We start from the raw sequence: 19,710 nt of genomic DNA on the forward strand, positions 1-19,710 counted from the left end.
GGGCTGATTAATTTGTAGCCCATATATTGTACAAAACCAGGCAGTGTGGATAGTTGATGGTTCCATAAAATGGGTGAAATTCAGGGCCAGTGGATTAACTGACTCATCGAGAGATCAGTTAATCGTGGACTATCCTTTGATTATATCACATAAGGGAAGAGGATCTTCCTTTGACCTTGTCAAAATGCAGAATAACAAAGTTGGAAGCAATGGTGTAGCCATATCGGTGGGCACACGAGCTGAGCTTGGGCAGCTGATTTTCAGGCCTTCTGGGCCTACTGGAAGTAGGAAAACAGGCTGTTTCCTGCTTCCGGAGGCCCTCGGGGGGTGGGGGAGGCCCGTTTTTTTCTCTCCCCAGGCTCTAGAGCCTTTCTAGGACCTTGGGGAGGGCAAAAATGGCCTTCCCTGCCCACCCACCCCCGGAGGCCCCAAGGAGGCCCCCCAGAGGCCGGAAACGGCCCGTTTGCTGACTACCAGTGGGACCAGAAGGCCCGTTTTTTGCTCTCCCCAGCCTCCAGAGCCTTTCTAGGAGCCTGGGGAGGGAGATCCCACCAGACGTTGGCAAACGGGCCATTTCCGGCCTCCAGAGGGCCTCCACGGGGGGTAGGGAAGGCCGTTTTCACCCTCCCCAGGCTCCTAGAAAGGCTCTGGAGGCCGGGGAAGAACAAAAAACAGGCCTACCGGGCCCACCGGGCCATCACGTGCTAGGAGCATGGGAAAGCGGAGGAGTCGCATGCGCAGGGCTGGGGCACATAGAATTATGGGTGTGGGCATGCATCTGTGCATATTGGAAGGTTGCTATCATGTCACCCCTAGTCCTTCTCTTAGGCTAGACATACCTACCTCCGGCAACCATTCATTGTACGATTTAGCCTCCAGTCTTCTAATCTAATCAATCTCCCAAATACAGTTGCAGTTGTCTCAGCTAAAGGTAAAGGCAAAGGTTCCCCTCGCACCTATGTGCTAGTCATTCCCGACTCTAGGGGGCGGTGCTCATCTCCGTTTCAAAGCCAAAGAGCCAGCGCTGTCCGAAGACGTCTCCGTGATCATGTGGCCGGCATGACTCAATGCCAAACGTGCACAGAACGCTGTTACCTTCCCACCAAAGGTGGTCCCAATTTTTCTACTTGTATTTTTTACGTGCTTTTGAAGTGCTAGGTTGGCAGAAGCTGGGACAAGTCACAGGAGCTCACCCTGTTATGTGGCACTCAGGAGTCAAACCACTGAACTGCCGACCTTTCGATCGACAAGCTCAGTGTCTTCGTAGTAGGAGAATATCGAAACGATTGAAAAATGTCCGTATTCGAACTGTTGCATTAATGCTCCGTTGGCTTTTCAGGTGTACTCCACAAAGAGTCAAAAGTGCTGCTCTTCACTTGTTTCCGGTGGCTTCCTGGTTACCTGCATATCAGATAAAGAATTGGCTTCTTAGCGACATCGTTTCGGGAATTAGCACAGGATTGGTCGCCATTTTACAAGGTAGCTGTTTTAAGTTCTGGTTAATAAATGTGGTTTTTTTTTTTCTCTGCACGAGATACTGTCCTCACCACCCCGACTTACGGCCACGAATGACCTCAAAATTTCTCTTGCTAAGCAAGAGGAAGTGAGTTTTTGAAGTGAGTTCTGCCCCATTCTGCGGCCTTTCTCGCCACCGTTGTTAAGTGAATTCTTGCAGTGGTTAAGTTGGTATCATGGTTGTTAAGTGAATCTGGCTTCCCCATTGACTTTGCTTGTCAGAAGGTCTCAAAGGGGGAATCACGTGACACACACACCCAGGACACTGCAACCATCATAAATATAAATAAATAACTTTATTGTCATTGTACGTGTATACACAGTATACCCATACAACGAAATTCACGTAACACCCAAAGACCAGGTCCAACACACATAACAATCCCCAAATACACTCCCATCCACCACAATTTCCCACCCCTAAACCACCCAAACATCCACACAACAGACCAAGTAATACTGTCCAACAGCTCACTGATGGTGGCCCTTTAGTTCATTGTTGAGTGCAATTATAGCTCTGGGATAAAAACTATTCGGAAAACGTGTGGATCGAGTTTTAATTGTTCCGTATCTTCTGCCAGAAGGCAACAGTCCAAAAAGATTGTAAGCAGGATGGGAAGAGTCTCTGGGAATGTTATGCAACTTTCTCAAACAGCGAGATTCAAAGATGTCGTCCATGGCTGGTAGCTGGAGTCCAATGATATTCTGGAGAGTTTTAATGACTCTCTGTAGAGCTTTTTTGTCCGCTACAGAGCTGCTCCCATACCATGCAAGAATGCCGTATGTCAGGACACTCTCAATGGTGCTGCGATAGTAGGACAGAAGGAGATGCTGAGATAGATTTATCTTCCTGAGCATTCTCAGGAAGTACAGCCTCTTCTGTGCCTTCTTCACAAGCATTTTAGCATTAACATAAGTACATGCCAGTTGCCAAGCTTCTACATTTTGATCACGTGATCCTAGGGATTGCTGCAACCGTCGTGTGAAAAATGGCCATGTCATTTTTTCCCCAGTGCCGTTGTAACTTCAAACAGTCAGTAAATGAACGATTGTAACTCAAGGACTATCTGTATTTTTTCACTCATACTATTTATTTATTTTTCTCTTTTCCTGAAGGTCTAGCATTCGCTTTATTGGCAAACGTCCCTCCGAGTTATGGACTCTACGCAGCCTTTTTCCCTGTGGTTGTATATTTCTTCTTCGGCACTTCCAGACATATATCAGTCGGTACGTTGAACTAAATTCCAGTTGAACTTGGGGGCGAAGTTTTTAATTAGCCTCACAATAGAACATGCTCCTGTTGTGGCCCGTTAGCAGCCTGTGCAGCTAGTAGCTGATTCCGACAGCGAGGAGGCTGGTGTGGTGCCAGAGGCGGGGATTCTGCTAGGGCCTTCAGAACTTCCAGAAGCTCCTATATGTGAAGAGGAAAAAGAGGAGGAGCCACTTCTCGATGCACGGGCGCACAGAGCTGCCAAAAGGCAGGAGTGGCTCCTCAGGAGGAGGTCTCCTCAAGAGTAAGGCTTGGGGCTAATTGGCCACTCCCTTAGCCTATTTAAGGAAGGATGACGACTGAGGCAATTTGCAGGGAACAACTTCGTTCACTCTCCTTCGCGTCTCGATCTTAGTTCTCTTATCAGTTTCCTGCAAATTGCTTCTGGGCTTTCTGCCAACCATAGTAAGATTACGATTATTTATTTTTTGGATTCTTGTAGGCTGTTAAGAAAGTTAATGAACAGCCTTTGTTTGAAAAAGACTGGTTTAATTTAGTAAACTAAGGTTTGTACAGACTTTGTGTGTGCTGCGTTCTTTGGGGTCCGTAGCTGGGGCAGAACAGCTCCACCGAACTGATGCTCAAATGACATAGTTTATGATCAAGTGCAGCCGAGAAGAACCACAAAATATGGGCTCAGGGGTCATAATCACGTACAAGGCAGGCGGCATAAATACGTGGCATAGGGTGATTTTTATGACTGTGAGGGATTATCAAGCACAAAAAGGACCTAAAATTCTATCAAATAGAGATGTGTATATAGTGGTGGGTTGCTACCGATTCGCCCCAGTTCGGGCGAATCAGTAGTAGCCGCGGCGTTAGGCTCCGCCCACCCACCCGGATGTCATCAAATACAATCTGCACATGCATATAAGTGGCGCCCAGGTGAGCAAAGCGGTAGCAAAAGTAAGTGAAACTCACCCCGATGTTCTTGCACAGAACAATATCATGTCTCGATTAAATGTTCTATTTGCTTTCATACGGGGAATTATTCCATGCAGGTTCTACAAAGCCTATTTTAACATTTGGGTTGTACAGCAAGTTGTGGTTGAGCGATTGGTACATCCGAGGGGAGGGAGATGTGGTTTACAGGTAGTCCACCACTTATGAACAGTTGCTTAGCAACCGTTCAAAGTTTGAATTGACTCAAAAAAAAAAAAAGAGGGGGACACTGATGACCTGGATTTGAAGTTCCATGGTCAAGGGGCCAAATGTAGGGTGCTCGGTCACATTTAGGGGCGTTTGCAGTGTCCCGTGGTCATGTGACCATGTGTTATGATGGCACTTACTTTTGGGTTTTGGCAAAATGGCATCATAGCGGACTATAGGTTCGCTTAACCATGATGCCTTAATGACTGTGGCGCGGTGGTTAAGAGATCCAATGGTCTGGAAGATGGAAGGAGAGAAGGGAATGTTGAGACTCTAGAAAGAGTGCAGAGAAGAGCAACAAAGATGATTAGGGGATGATTGGAGGCTAAAACGTAGTAAGAACGGTCGCTGGAATTGGGTATGTCTAGTTTAATGAAAAGAAGGACTAGGGGAGACATGACAGCAGTGTTGCAATATCTCAGGGGCTGCCCCAAAGAAGAGGGGGTCAAGCTATTCTCCAAAGCACCTGAAGGCAGAACAAGAAGCAATGGGTGGAAACTAATCAAGGAGAGAAGCAATCCAAAATTAAGGAGTGACAGTGAGAACAATTAACCAGTGGAACAACTTGCCTCCAGAAGTTGTGAATTCTCCAACACTGGAAGATTTTAAGAAGAGATTGGATAACCATTTGTCTGAAGAGGTGTAGGGTTTCCTGCCTAAGCAGGGGGTTGGACTCGAAGACCTCCAAGGCAGTGGTGAAATGTAAAATTTGTTACTACTGGTTGTGTGGGCATGGCTTGGTGGGGGGGAGGGTTTAATGTGACTGGGTGGGCGTGGCCAACTTTTTTTTTCTTTTTACTTTTAAAAGCATTTTTTCTACAACCTCTTCGGTCGAAGAGGTTGCAGAAAAAAAAATGCTTTTAAAAGCCTCTGACGATCAGGCAACTCAGCTGGGATCGTCAGAGGCTTTTAAAAGCTTTTTTTTTTTTCTACAACCTCTTCGGCCGAACCGGGAGCATTTCACCCCTGCTCCAAGGTCCCTTCCAACTCTGCCCTTCTATTCTTGTCAGAAGAAGAGAACCAGATCAAGATAGTTAGCTACAGTGGGCATGAATGCCCCATTGGGAGATCTCTGAGAGATCTCCTTAAGGACAGATCACTATGAGAGTCAACAAGGACTCTCCGTCGTCCATCATCCTTTTCAGGGCTGTGATAGCTTTATAATCCTTCGCTAGCTTGGGTGGTATAAAAGTCACAAGAACTGTTTGATAGACAGATCATGTAAAGCAGAGGTGGGATTCACTTACCTTCCCTACCGGTTCGCAAAAGGTAGGCTCTGTACACCCGCAGTAGTTGCGCATTACATCTGGGCAGGTGGGCGGAGCCTCCCTCAGTCGCCGCTATCAGTTCGCGTGATCCGGAGAGAACTGGCTGAATCCCACCACTGATGTAATGTCAATCATGTCACACAGGACCTTTCCCCATCCTGAGTCTGATGGTAGGAGGAGCAGTTATCAACATGGTCCCGGATGAACCTGGGAACACCAATGGCGCAATGAACAATTCATCGCTAAACCAGGAAAGAGTCATGGTGGCGGTATCCGTCACTGTCCTGGCTGGCATCTTTCAGGTAAGTGTTTTCTGTATGAATGTATCCTCTTTTTTTTAGCATTTAAAATTATCCCAAAGCTGGTACCAATTGTCCAAATATTGTCCTATCCTTCTCCTTTTTTTAGACTGTGCAGAAATGAATAGATTAACGCTAAGAATAAAAGATAAAGAGGAATCGGTGTATTTCAAGACATGGGGAAGATTCTATGTATGGTTAGAAATGAAATATGAATAAAAGATGATAGACAAACAAATTAGATAAGAGAAGGATGAATGAGGGAAAAGACAAAAAGAATTAGACACCCAGATGACACCAGAGTAAATGGAAAAAAGGGATGGGGGGTGGTGAGATAGAAGGTTATAATATAAATGTACAATGATGATGATAGAGGTGATAGACTAGATCAGATATCTTCAAACTTGACAGTTTTAAGACTTGTGGACTTCAACTCCCACAATTCTCCAGCCGGCCGGGAGTTGAAGTCCACAAGTCTTAAAGCTGCCAAGTTTGAAGATCTCTGGACTAGATAAAACTGAAAGGAAATTGGAAAGAAAGTATATAGTAATATAAAATTGGGGATGCTCGGATACCAAATAGGGGAAATATTGGACAACAAAAGGGAAAGAAAGAAGAGAGGAGTAGAGGGTAAGATAGAAGAGGAGAGGGAGAGAGAGGAATGGAAGAAAGGGGAAAGGAGAGGAAGAAAAGAGAGGGGAAAAGAGTAGGAGAGAAGGTTAGAAAGGGGGAAAAGAGTGGAGGAGTGGGGGGAAAGTAAGGGGAAGTAGGGAAGAGGAAGGAGAGGAGGAAGGAAGAAAGTAGGAGAGGGGAGGAGGTAGGGAAGGGAAAGAAAGAAGGAGAAGAAGATTTTTTGTAAAAAAATCTCCCCCCCCCAAAAAAAAAACCTATCCCAAAGCTGGTACCAATTGTCCAAACATTGTCCTATCCTTCTCCTCTTTAGCTCAGATGCGTATCTGTTAGGTAGCATCATAAAATCTTCCTGTCCTGTCCTCAATGGAAGTAGTAACTACAATGCAGAGAAAGGACCCTAAGTTCAGTGGTGGGATTCAAATAATTTAACAGCTGGTTCTCTGCCCTAATGTTCAGCTGGGTGGATGTTGTCAAGTGGGCATGGCCAGGGGCGGGACCGCACTCAGCGTCCTGCAGCACTCTGCCAGTCAAGATGGGGCATCGGGGGGCACGATGCTCCTTGTGCCCAGTTTTGGGCCTGGAAGGTCTCCTGCACCATCCTGAAAGCCAAAACGGGCCACCAGGGGACTCCTGGGAGGGGAGGGGCAGGTCAGCCAGAGGTGGGATTAGGCGGTTCTCCAAACTGGGCAAAAAGTTAACAACCGGTTGGCCTGAACCGGTGCGAACCGGCTGAAGCCCACCACTGCCTTAGTTCTAAGGGCATGTTCAGAAGTATGAAAAGAATCTCGAAATTTTCAGGACTATTTCATGAAAGGAATAGTCGTAAGTTGAGGACTACCCGTCTCCAAAATTCACAACTTCCTTCCGTTGGATCAAAAGTAATTGATTTTAAAAAGAAATAGAAAAGAAGCTGATAGTTTTTTAAAAAAAAACAGGCAGGAAGGAGGACAAAATTATTCACTATGATTCACTATTTAAATATTATTTTTATTTACTGAAATAGCAATCCTATATTAAGTAATATCCTACAAATGTAGGAGATGTAGGAGAAGGAATGGCAGAAACTGGGGATGGAGTCAAAAGAGGGATCAGCCTAGAATCGCGACGTGGTCACAAACAGACCAAATCCAGCCTCCCTTGAATTCCATTAACCAGTATTGTCTGTAGAGATGCTCAGTCATCCAGGTCATGGTTGTCCCAAAGGTGCTTTTTCAGGAGGCAACTGGACTTCATTTTTTTTTCTTTTGAAGATGTTTCGCTTCTCATCCAAGAAGCTTCTTCAACTCTGACAGGACAGTGGGGAATGGAAAGATTTATATTCCTTGCAGACAGCTGGAAAAATTGCAGAGTACAGAAACCATTTGCACTACTCGCGTGACCCCGAAGACACAGACAAACCTCCAAGTGGCCTCAACGACCCTCTAAAAAGGATGCAAATGACCAGCTGTCTGCAAGGAATATAAATCCTTCCATTCCCCCACCATTCAGTCAGAGCTGAAGAAGCTTCTTGGATGAGAAGCAAAACGTCTTCAGAAGAAAAAAACAGAAAGTCTAGTTGCCTCCTGAAAAAACACCATTGGGACACCAGCATCTAATTCCAAGCAGGGACTAATAGTTAGTTAAGAAGATTTCAGTGCATAGGATTTTAGTAATAAATCAGCATAATTGAACCTTTTCTTGTGGACCTGTCTTTCGCTCCTGATACAAAATGATTTCTATCCCAGCAAAAAAAAAATGTCTACTGTTCAATTTTCAGTTTTTCCCGAGTAATCATCAAGATCCTTGTTTCTTTTTCTGTCTCTAATGTCCTTATTCTTCTGTTCCAGTTAGTCCTGGGTGCTTTACGCTTCGGCTTCATCGTCATCTATTTATCTCAGCCATTAATCAGTGGATTTACTACGGGTGCTGCGATACACGTTTTTGTGTCTCAACTGAAGTTCATTTTTCAACTACCAGTTGAGCCGTTTAATACACCTCTGGGACTCATCTGGGTGAGTGTTACAAACTCTGAATCCTTATTTCTCAGGAAACGTCTCCGATTTGTTATTATGCGTTGTTGTTGCCGTTGTTTTTCAAGCACAGGTAGTTGTCAACTCACAACCATTTGTTAGTGAAGGTTGTAAAATGGGACTATATTCACTTAACAACCGTGCTGCTTAGTAATGTACATTTGGGGCTCAGTTGTGGTCATAAGTCAAGGACTCCCCGCAACCACAACAAAAGCTCTTGGCTATTCAAGTGCCATGTGCAGAGGGTAAAAAACGGGCTACTTCCTGGTTAAAACCAGGAAGTAATGACATCCGGGCAGATGGGTGGAGCCTCACGCTGCCGCCACGACCAGTTTGCCGAACCACGCACCGCCGCTGCTTCTACTGGTTCGCACGAGCCAGACAGAATCAGCAGGATTTCACCACTGGGTTCATCCTATTATGTCCTGGAGGGTCAGGTCTTAATCCCATCATCCTGGAGCTGAAGGTCTTTTGTCTTGTAGATAGGCTGACCCAGTCTTTCTTAATGGGCACCAAATGTGGACAGGGAGCTGCTTTCTGTCTTCAAAAAATATGTTTCTTCTTTTATCATCCAGGGAAATAAAATATTCTGCCTTTTTAATATTTCCTAAAATATTTCATTATTCTGGGAGGGGCTTGGCTTCCCACACGCACGAAGCCGACACTTCAAAACACAATTTGTGATTCTCCTTTGTCATTTGCAACTACATCGTCTTAATACCCAGCCCTTTCTTCCTTTTTAACAGACCCTGAAAAGTATATTTGAGCAAATCACCAATACCAACATCGCGGATTTAGTCACCGCGCTCATTATCTTAGTCGTTGTGAGTGTGGTCAAGGAACTGAACGACCGTTACAAAGCCAAACTCCCGGTACCGATTCCTATCGAAGTCATTGTGGTAAGAACACCTCCGTTTCTTTTGCGAGCTAAAGTAGACCATTTTAAATTTTTTAAAAATTAGATATTTTGGGTTCGGTTCACGTCTATCATTTGTTCAAATAATGGCATCCTCGATTGGGGTCAGGTTAAAAGAAAATCAAGATGGCGGCCACAATCACATGACTGAAGCTTTTTGTTTAATATGAAGCACATAAGACAGGAATGAGGGTTCAGTCATGGCCACCATCTGGATTTATGTGAACTGACTACCTGTAGAAGAAAAAAAAACCAGAATATTGTCACTTTCCACCTCTGGATCCAAGCTATAAGACTATAAATAAATGGTGGGCTCCTTGGTGCTCTCAGAACTTGGTTGTTTTCGTAAAGACGTTTCATTACCCAACTAGGTAATATCATCAGTGAAAGGAGTTAGAGGAGTTATTGTCACCTTGAATGTACACTAATCCGCATACATTAAAATGAAATGAGTTGGGTTTGCTCTCTGTTTTCTACTTAAGTGGTTTGCCCTGTCAGTGTTGATGGGAGTGTTCTTGGTGGTCCCTTAATTAGGCCATTGTTTACTGTTAGCTTGTTTGTCTGAGTTGGTAGCTTCTTGACTGGAGTATTGTTTACTTCTTGTTTGTTGGCTTAGTATTGGTGTTCATCTCTGCTTATTGATTGCTGACAAATTTTTGGTCTTTTGGTTTCCATTTTGGTTTTTGATTGTCTCTTCTGAATGGTGTGTAAATGTTGTTTATGATTCTGTGCCTGTTGATGGCTGATTTTTTTTTTTTAATTTGATTTATATGCCGCCCTTCTCCGGAGACTCAGGGCGGCTTACAATGCGCTAAGCAATAGCCTTCATTCTTTTGTATATTTATACAAAGTCAGCTTATTGCCCCCACAAACTGGGTCCTCAATTTACCTACCTTAGAAAGGATGGAAGGCTGAGTCAACCTTGAGCCTTGGCGAGATTCGATCCTGCAGTAATTGCAGGCAGCTGGTCTTAATAAGAGGGTGCTTTAGACCACTGTACTACCAAGGCTCTGATTTGTCTGAATGTCAGACTTCCAGACTTTGTCTCACATTTTTGGACTTGGCTTAGTCCATGTTCAAATTTCCCAGTTGAAACTACGGTTAGGTTGGTCCACGTGTTGAGAAATTAAGGAGTTTTAATCACGTCTCCTGCTTGCTAGTTAGTGATCCTGGCTACGCTCTGCTATTCTTCTGCCTGTTTGTCCTCCACGGCACAACTTACAGTCCTTACACTGTATGTTGTCGATGGCTCCTGCTTTTTCTTCTTGAGCTGCTGGGTCTTTTCTTTGATTTAGGACCGTGATGACGAACCTACGGCACACGTGCCACAGCTGGCATGAGGAGCCCTCTCGCCCAACTCAGCTCCACTGCGCATGTGCGCGTGCCTCCCGCCGGCCAGCTGATTTTTGGGTCTCTGCCACACATGCACGGGGGGCGGGACACATGCGGGAGATGTGCACACATGCAAGGGAGGTTGCACGTGCATGCATGGGGGGTGGGAGTCACGTACGCATGGCTGAGGGTCACACATGCATGTGCAGGGGGTGGGGGAGTGCAGGGGGAGTGGCACAGACCTCCCCGTGGCGCAATTTTGATCCCAGGAGGCTGCAGGGAGGCCTACTAGGTCCAAAATGGGGCACGGAGGGAGCGCCGTGCCCCCCCATGGCCCGTTTTTGGTCCCAGAAGGCCACAAAGAGCAAAGCACAGCCCTGTTGCAAACCAGTAGTAAAGGTAAGTAGAACCCACCCTTGGACCACGGAGACATGTTCGGACAGCGCTGGCTCTTCGGCTTTGAAACGGAGATGAGCACCGCCCCCTAGAGTCGGGAATGACTAGCACATATGTGCAAGGGGAACCTTTACCTTTTCAATCCAACAGGTGATTTCACCTTACTGGGTTGCCATGTGAATTACAGCCTAAGTTTGCTGTTTTCTCCTAACATCTTAAGGCAATCACCGTCTCATTCCTGTGATTTTTAGCTGCTCCTTTGGGCTAAATGTTGAGCTTAAACCCTGTACTTTAAAAAATATACTTCAAGATAAAAGTTTCTACACAAGAGTCCCTAGAGAGCAGCAAATAGTTTTGTATGTATTTGCTGCCATCTAGTGGTCAATCAGATCCTTGCGTAATAGATACTATAAAGATAAATGGGTAAAGGTTTCTTCCCTGTTCAGTTGTGTCGGACTCTAGGGGGCGATGCTCATCTCCGTTTCTTGGCCAAGGGAGCCAGCATTGTCTCAAGACATTTTTTGTGGTCATGCGGCCAACATGACTACGCTAAGGCACAATGAATGTTGTTACCTTCCCATTGAAATGGTACCTATTTATCTACTCGCATTTGCATGCTTTCGAACTGCTAGGTGGGCAGAAGCTGGAGCAAGGAACGGGAGCTCACCCCATCACACAGCACTGGGGTCTCAAACTGCCGTCCTTCTGGTTGACAAGTCCAGCATCTTAACCGCTAGGCAACCAGGCCCAATAAATGCTATAACCCTGACCTTAATCAACCCAAATTGTATTTTCCTCAATAGTGAAAAATTAGTTTGTTCCTCAGTTGGGAGAACTCTCATTTTCCCATGGACACGAAAAGGAAATGACCCCATCAACCCTTATTGTTAAAACATCTCCATCCATTCAAACCCACAAATCTGGGTTCAGGTTTCGGAGGATTTCAAGCATAAAGACAATGAAAACCTTAATGACTTTGCTCCATCATTCATGGTGAAAGGACAGGCTAAAGTTAAATAGGCAATCAGTCTTTCTTTAAGAGCTGGCACTCTTAAATAACTCTTACAATAAGGCGATGATAAATACTCAAATAGGGACTCAGTGGCTAAGATGCTGAGCTTGTCAATCGAAAGGTCGGCAGTTCAGCGGTTCGAATCCCTAGTGCTGCATAATGGGGTGAGCTCCCGTTCCTTGTCCCAGCTTCTGCCAACCTAGCAGTTCGAAAGCAGATAAAAAATGCAAGTAGAAAAATAGGGACCACCTTTGATGGGAAGGTAACAGTGTTCCGTGCGCCTTTGGTGTTGAGTCATGCTGACCACATGACCATGGAGACATCTTTGGACAGCGCTGGCTCTTCGGCTTTGAAACGGAGATGAGCACCGCCCCCTAGAGTCAGGAACGACTAGCACATACATGCGAGGGGAACCTTTACCTTTACCTTACTAAATACTTAAATAGACCCAGTGGTGGAATTCAATATTTTTTACTACCGGTTCTGTGGGCGTGGCTTGGTGGGCATGGCAGGGGAAGGATACTGCAAAATCCCCATTCCCACCCCAGTCCAGAGGAAGGATACTGCAAAATCCCCATTCCCACCCCACTCCAGGGGAAGGATATTGCAAAATCTCCATCCCTACCCAACTCTGGGGCCAGCCAGAGGTGGTATTTGCCGGTTCTCCAAACTACTCAAAATTTCCGCTACCGGTTCTCCAGAACCTGTCAGAACCTGCTGGATTTCACTCCTGAATAGCCCCTTGAAAATTTGTAAAGCTTTTTTAAAATTGTTTTGTTGTGCTTCTTTCCAGACAGTCATAGCAGCTGGACTATCTTACGGCTTTAATTTCAAAGAAATATTCGAGGTAGATACTGTTGGAACATTAGATGTCGGGTAAGTAGACACTATACTGTATATATTAATGGAAACAGATAGCTTTGAGGTTGTTTTTCCCTTCTTACTCAAATTTAGCCACAGTTATAATTTGGAAGAGCTTCCACAGTCCAATTTAAATGCTTTGTAAATGGAATCCACCACATGGGCTGTAAGTTTAAGCATACAAGGTAGTCCCTGTGGTGGGCTGCTACCGGTTTGGACCGGTTCGGGAGAACCGGTAGTTCTGACGATCAGCTGGCTCCTCCTCCCTGCCCCCGCCGCATCCTGTCCTTTATTTCCTTCTTTCTGGCTCAGCTGATTCATGCAGCACAGCTGATTTCTGCACCTCTGCTGTTCTACTTACTGGGGCGGCCTTAGAAGGTAAGCAGCTGAGCTTCAAATTGCTGTATTTTGAACACTGCGCGTAAGCACGTTAGCCGCACGCTTTGCACGCACGCTCACAGAACTGGTTATTAAATAGGTTGCAGCCCACCACTGCTTACAACCCGTCCATTACCCAACTAGGCAACATCATCAGTGCTAGAAGGGAATGTGGTTTGTACTGATGATGTTACTTAGGTTTTTTTTTTTTTTAATTAGATTTATATGCCGCCCTTCTCCGGAGACTCAGGGCGGCTTACAATGCGTTAAGCAATAGCCTTCATACTTTTGTATATTTTTACAAAGTCAGCTTATTGCCCCCACAAACTAGGTCCTCAATTTACCTACCTTAGAAAGGATGGAAGGCTGAGTCAACCTTGAGCCTGGCAAGATTCGAACTTACTAATTGCAGACAGCTGGAATTAAATTACAATGCCTTAGTCTCCTGAGCTATCCAGGCTCCTTAGTTGGGTAATGAAACGTCTGCAGGAAAACCACCAAGCCCAGAGAGCACCAAGGACCCCACACCCTTGAATCACCCCCTCAAAGGACTTTTGCAGAGTGATTCTCTCCCCCACCCCCACCCCCACTGATGGTACAATCTGGCTTGATTGCTCAACGGCGATCTGGTGAAGCGGGCACAGCAGCGCCTGCATTTTCTGCGTTGCATGAGAAAAGTACATCTCCCTTCCACTGTCCTTACCACTTTCTATAAACTGAGGGACGATCGAGAGCATCCTGTCATATTGCATTACTATGACCACTAGATGGCAGCAAATACATACAAATCTATTTGCTGGTCTCTAGTGGCTCTTCCTCTAGAAGCTTTACTGCTTCAGACAGGAAGGCGGTGCAGAGAGTGGTGAGGATAGCAGAAAAGATTATTGGTAGTTCACTCCCTTCTATCCAGAACATTGCATATAAACGATGCTTGAGCAGGGTCCCCAGGATTGTCCGGGACGCTACACGTCCTTTTCCTTGTTACCTTCTGGGAGGGAGCTTCGTGATATCCGAAGCAAAACATCCAGATTCAGCCACAATTTAGTTCTATGTAGCATCAACCTTGTGAATTCTCAAGCTTCCTCTTTCTGCTACTTATCCAAAATGGACAGCAATTAATATTTATATGCATTAATATGTTAGGGTGGGACGCGATGGCTCAGTGGCTAAGACGCTGAGCTTGTCGATCGAAAGGTCGGCAGTTTGGCAGTTCGAATCCCTAGTGCCGCATAACAGGGTGAGCTCCTGTTACTTGTCCCAGCTTCTGCCAACCTAGCAGTTCAAAAGCACGTAAAAAATGCAAGTGGAAAAATAGGGACCATCTTTGGTGGGAAGGTAACAACATTCGTTCACCTTTGGCATTTAGTCATGCCGGCCACATGACCATGGAGACGTCTTCAGACAGCGCTGGTTCTTCGGCTTTGAAACGGAGATGAGCACTGTCCCCAAGAGTTGGGAACAACTAGCACATATGTGCAAGAGGAACCTTTACCATTTATATGTGTGTTATGTATGTGTACACTTTTGAGAGCAGGCAACAGAATTTCATTTTTAATGTGTGCCAGGGTGCCCACAGGGAAAAAAAAATGACACTAATCTTATCTTAGCCACGGTGGCGCAGTGGTTAGAGTGCAGAACTGCAGGCTACATCTGCTGACTGCCGGCTGCCTGCAATTTGGCAGTTCGAATCTCACCAGGCTCAAGGTTGACTCAGCCTTCCATCCTTCCGAGGTGGGTCAAATGAGGAGCCAAATCGTTGGGGGCAAGAGGCTGACTCTGTAAACTGCTTAGAGAGGGCTGTAAAAGCGCTGTGAAGCGGTATATAAGTCTAAGTGTTATGTCTATTGCTATCTTAATCCAAACAAGCGGTGCTTGGGTTGCACCATTGAGTTACCAACTTGATTTTTTTTTTAACCATGTCCTGCAGAGCTTCCTGGATCCATAAATGCAGGGGACAAAATGTCAACTAACCGGGTCCAAAAGTATCTCTCTCTAACTTAGCCATCTGTATTGAGTCAACCAGTGTTACCAAAACGACACACGGTCTCCATTTTAAATACCTCCTGTGCTTTCATTCTAGATTTCAAGCTCCCGTGGCTCCCGATCTCAAGTACTTTGAACGTGGTCTGGGAGACAGTATCTCTATCGCCATTGTCGGCTTCGCCGTTGCCTTTTCGGTGGCGAAGGTTTATTCCATTAAGCATGATTACTCCATAGATGCCAATCAGGTAAGCATCTAGCAAGTGCCGGATCTGCCACTTCGCTCCCGCTTCTTACCATGCTCCATGCCAGCCTGCTGTAGACCCAAAAATGGAAGCCCTTGGGAGCGGGGAAGGGGGAAGTCTTTAAGCCAGGGGTGTCAAACTCAATTTTATTGAGGGCCACATTGGGGTTGTATTTGACCTCAGGGGCCGGGGTGGGCGTGGCCAGAGTGGACACGGCCAGCTTCACATCACTCGTGTCAGGGACGTCTACAGGGGTGGGCTTTGGATCCTTTAGCACTGGGTTCGCTGCCCCGTTGCTGGGTGGGCATGGCCATAGTTGGTGTGGCCTAGTCAGTTGCCTGCACCACGGCGGGGAGGGCATTTTCCCCCTCCCCAGGCTCTGGAGGCTTTCCTCAAGCCTCCGGGAGGGTGAAAACTGCTTCGCCCGGGATCCAGAGGCCCTCCGGAGGCCGGAAACAGGCCCGTTTCTGGACTTCCGGAACCTCTGGTAGGCCCGTTTTTTGCCTTCTCAGACCCTGCGCGTGGCCCCTGCACTTACTTGGAATGATGAATGGGCCGCATGGAGACTCCTGGGAGGGGTGGGAGTGGTGGGGAAGGGCGGGGAGGGGCAGGGCATGTGGGCGTGGCCAGCCAGGGATGGTATTTGGGGGTTCGCCGAACTGGTAATCCTTGGCTAGAGGATCGCCTGAACCCAGCTGAACCCCCCAGGAGCCCACCCCTGGACATCTGTGGTGGCCCGTGTGTTGTGCCAGTGAAAACGGGCTGCGCGCAGCTCTCCCGAGTTCTGTTTTTGCTGGCAGAGGCAGTGCAGGCCAGTACTTTGCTGTTTCCAGTGTAGCCCCACTGGCCAGATCTAAGCATCCCATGGGCCGGATTTGGCCCACAGTCCTTGAGTTTGACACCCCTGCGCTAAGCAATTTGTGCCAGCCAGAGACAACACTTCAAGGACACCCGGTCCGAAAGAAGAATGCAACTGCATTCTAAGGACGGCTGTTCAGAAAACATCTGGTTTGAATATGATGGGGATACAAGAGGACTAACAGGAGGGAAAGTATGGGAAACTGGTCGTAAGTCACTTTTTTTCAGTGCTGTTGTGACTTCAAATGGTCACTAAGCGAACTGTTGTAAGTCGGGAACTCTCTGTATTACCTTGCAGTACATGTGTATGTGTGTGTTTTAAAGGAATTGGTCGCCTTTGGAATCAGCAACATCTTTGGAGGGGTGTTCAAAGGATTTGCGGCAAGCACTTCGCTCTCTAGGTCTGGAGTCCAAGAAAGCACTGGAGGGAAGACACAGGTATTGGGTGATTTAAGCTTTTGCGGTAAATGAATTACCCAGAGTTATTTTAGAGGAAGTGTGTTAACCAAGGTTTTTTTTTTTGTCCTGCAGGTCGCTGGACTCCTCTCGGCTCTCATTGTCATGATTGCTATCTTAGCCATTGGATATCTCTTGGAACCACTGCAAAAGGTACTGACTTTGGGGCTTAGTGGTTGGGTTGGGTTGGGTTGCATTGGGTAGGGTTGCATTGGGCTGGGTTGCGTGGGTTATGTTGTGTTGTGTTGGGTTGTGTTGGGTTGTGTTGGGTTGTGTTGTGTTGTGTTGTGTTGGGTTGGGTTGGGTTGGGTTCAGGGGTGGGTTCCACTTACCTTCACTACCAGTTCACAATGGGAGCATGCACGTGCTTCCTTCGCTCGCACGCAGTGCTTCTGTGCATGTGCAGAGCATTGGTGATGATGTCTGGGTGGGTCAGCAGGGCCTCCCACCCCCACTACTACTGGTTCGCAAGATCTGGAGCGAACCGATAGGAACCCACCACTGGTTGGGTTGGGTTGCATTGGGTTGCATTGGGTTGGGTTGGGTTGGGTTGGGCTGGGTTGGGCTGGGCTGGGTGGTGTTGAGTTATGTTGGGTTGGGTTGGGTTGGGTTGGGTTGGGTTGCATTAGTTTGGGCTGGGCTGGGCTGGGCTGGGTTGAGTTGAGTTCAATTGGGTTGAGTTGGATTGGGTTGAGTTGAGTTGAGTTGAGTTGAGTTGGGTTGGGTTGGGTTAGGTTGGGTTGGGTTGGGTTGGGTTGGGTTGGGTTGGGTTTCTACAGGTGGAATCCTTTTCTGTAGCAAGTAGTTCTTGACAATTGAGCCCACAACTGAGCCCAGAATTTCTCACTTCTTGCTACGTGAGACAGTTGTTAAATGAGTTTTGCTCCATTTTATGACCTTTCTTGCCACAATTGTCAAGTGAAACACTGCAGGTGTTATGTTAGTCACGTTTTTTCTGTGCCATTGCAACTTTCAATAGTCACTAAATGAATAGTTGTAAGTCGAGGACTACCTGTATTCTGAGATATTCAAATCTCCCTCTTGTCTCTCTTTATGTCTCATAGTGTGGTTTTCTGTCTTTAAACGTGTATGTTATTCTTTCATCGACAGTCAGTCCTTGCAGCTTTGGTCCTGGGAAATTTGAAAGGCATGTTGATGCAGTTCAAAGAGATTGGAGTTTTATGGAAAAAGGACAAGTGTGATTGTGTAAGTGACCCAGCTGTGCAAATAGCGATTCAAACATAAACAATGTCATCGAACATGGGTGAAAGGGAAACCAAAGGCAAACGAAGCTGTCCGCCATTTTGTTCTGCTTTGGTGAAGTTGGTGTTTCCCCCACTCTGCTCTCATCTTCATGAAAAGTTTCTAAAAGGAAACAGGGTGGGGCGGTGGTTAGAATGCAGTATTGCAGGCTAATTCTGCCCATTGCCAGGAGTTCAATCCTGCCCGGGTCAAGGTTGACTCAGCCTTCCTTCTGCGGTTGGTAAAATGAAGACCCAGATTGTTGGGGGCAAGAGGCTGACTCTGTAAACTGCTTAGAGAGGAATGTAAAGCACTGTGAAATGGTATATAAGTCTAAGGGCTATTGCTATCCCTCCCTCTCTTTCTCCCTCCCTCCCTCCCTCTCTCTCTCTCTCTCTCTCTCTCTCCCTCCCTCCCTCCCTCCCTCCCTCCCTCCTTCCTTCCTTCCTTCCTTCCTTCCTTCCTTCCTTCTTCTCTTATTCCCATTCTCATTCTTCTTCCTGGTGGTGCAGTGGTTAGAATGCAGTATTGCAGGCTAATTCTGCCCACTGCCAGGAGTTCGATCCAGATGGGGCTCAAGATTGACTCAGCATTCCATCCTTCTGAGGTCGGTAAAATGAGGACCCAGATTGTTGGGAGCAATATGGTGACTCTGTAAACTGCTTAGAGAGGGCTGTGAAGCACTATGAAGCAGTATATAAGTCTAAGTGCGGTTGCTATTCCTTCCTTCCTTCCTTCCTTCCTTCCTTCCTTCCTTCCTTCCTTCCTTCCTTCCTTCCTTCCTTTCCTTCTTTCCTTCCTTCCTTCCTTCCTTCCTTCCTCTCTTATTCCCATTCTAAACTGTACTCCTAAATTCCCTGCCTGCCTACTCAAAAAGCCATTATGTCTCCATCTCAAACATTGGATGTTGTCTTTTGTTTATCAGCAATAATACGGTAATGGTCAAAATTGTGGAAACCTTTTGGGAAAAGTGTATTTTCTAAAACTAGCTAATAACACCACTTTTTTTTTTTTTTGGAGTAGTACCATAAAATTATATATCAATGGAAAGATAATTGAATCAAGAATGTAATGCAATAACTGTTATGAAGGATTTGCTATTAGAACAGCAGTTACAGTATAAAGAAGAAAAGGGAAACACGTAGAAAATATGAGATCTACAAAAATTATCACCATAGAAAAAACAAGATATACAAAAATTATCACCATCTCAGTTAATCCTTAGTTGGGTAACCTTTAGCATGAATGATGGCCTTACAACATCTTCCCATGGAGTGAACCAAGTCTTTTAGTTCTGCAGCTGTTCGAATGTGAAACCAAGATTGAATGATGGCTTCTATTAACTGGGTTTGATTACTGGGTCGCTTCTGACTAACAAGTTTCTTTAGTCGGCTCCATAGATTTTCAATTGGTTGAAGGTCTGGGCTATTCCCAGGCCATTCCAGCAGTGGAATAGGATTATCTTGAAACTCCCCCCCCCAAAAAAAGGTGGTGTTATTAACCATCAAACCTCAAAAATACACTTTTCCCAAAAGTTTTTTGCAATTTTGGCCACTACAATATTTACAAAAAATGTACATGTTTCATTTAGCTTTAGCATAGCTTCCCCTATCTTGTTTTTGAGTAGGGTCAGAAACACCTTGCTGATAAATTCTCTCCTTTTTGCTTCTAGTCAAATCTATCAATGGTATCTCCTTTAATGTTTGTTTGTTTGTTTTTTGTTAGATTGTCTGGATTGTGACTTTCCTGGCTGCCCTTCTACTGGGATTGGATCTTGGTTTAGCTGCCGGCCTTGGATTTGAGCTCCTGACGGTTGTATTCCGGGTTCAGTTGTAAGTAAATATTTATTTCATTTCGTCGGCTCAACTTCCTGAAGCAGATTAAAGATATC

General features: G+C 45.9%; 1 protein-coding gene across 1 annotated transcript in view; it reads left to right on the top strand.

Annotated features, from left to right (window-relative positions):
• The window catches only part of SLC26A3 (solute carrier family 26 member 3), a 33,425-nt gene that overhangs the window by 1,402 nt on the left and 12,313 nt on the right, over positions 1-19,710 (top strand). Inside the window, exons 2-12 of the mRNA XM_070947457.1 lie at positions 1,340-1,479; positions 2,632-2,742; positions 5,347-5,504; positions 7,961-8,125; positions 8,890-9,042; positions 12,593-12,675; positions 15,119-15,266; positions 16,446-16,559; positions 16,653-16,730; positions 17,688-17,783; positions 19,545-19,651. Of these exons, the coding sequence (XP_070803558.1) occupies positions 1,340-1,479; positions 2,632-2,742; positions 5,347-5,504; positions 7,961-8,125; positions 8,890-9,042; positions 12,593-12,675; positions 15,119-15,266; positions 16,446-16,559; positions 16,653-16,730; positions 17,688-17,783; positions 19,545-19,651 (1,353 nt within the window). The remainder of the gene's footprint in view (positions 1-1,339; positions 1,480-2,631; positions 2,743-5,346; positions 5,505-7,960; positions 8,126-8,889; positions 9,043-12,592; positions 12,676-15,118; positions 15,267-16,445; positions 16,560-16,652; positions 16,731-17,687; positions 17,784-19,544; positions 19,652-19,710) is intronic.

This window comes from Pituophis catenifer, unplaced genomic scaffold (assembly GCF_029215685.1).
Source record: "Pituophis catenifer annectens isolate HBS135680 unplaced genomic scaffold, rPitCat1.0.hap2 SCAF_7, whole genome shotgun sequence".
Lineage (NCBI taxonomy): Eukaryota > Metazoa > Chordata > Lepidosauria > Squamata > Colubridae > Pituophis > Pituophis catenifer.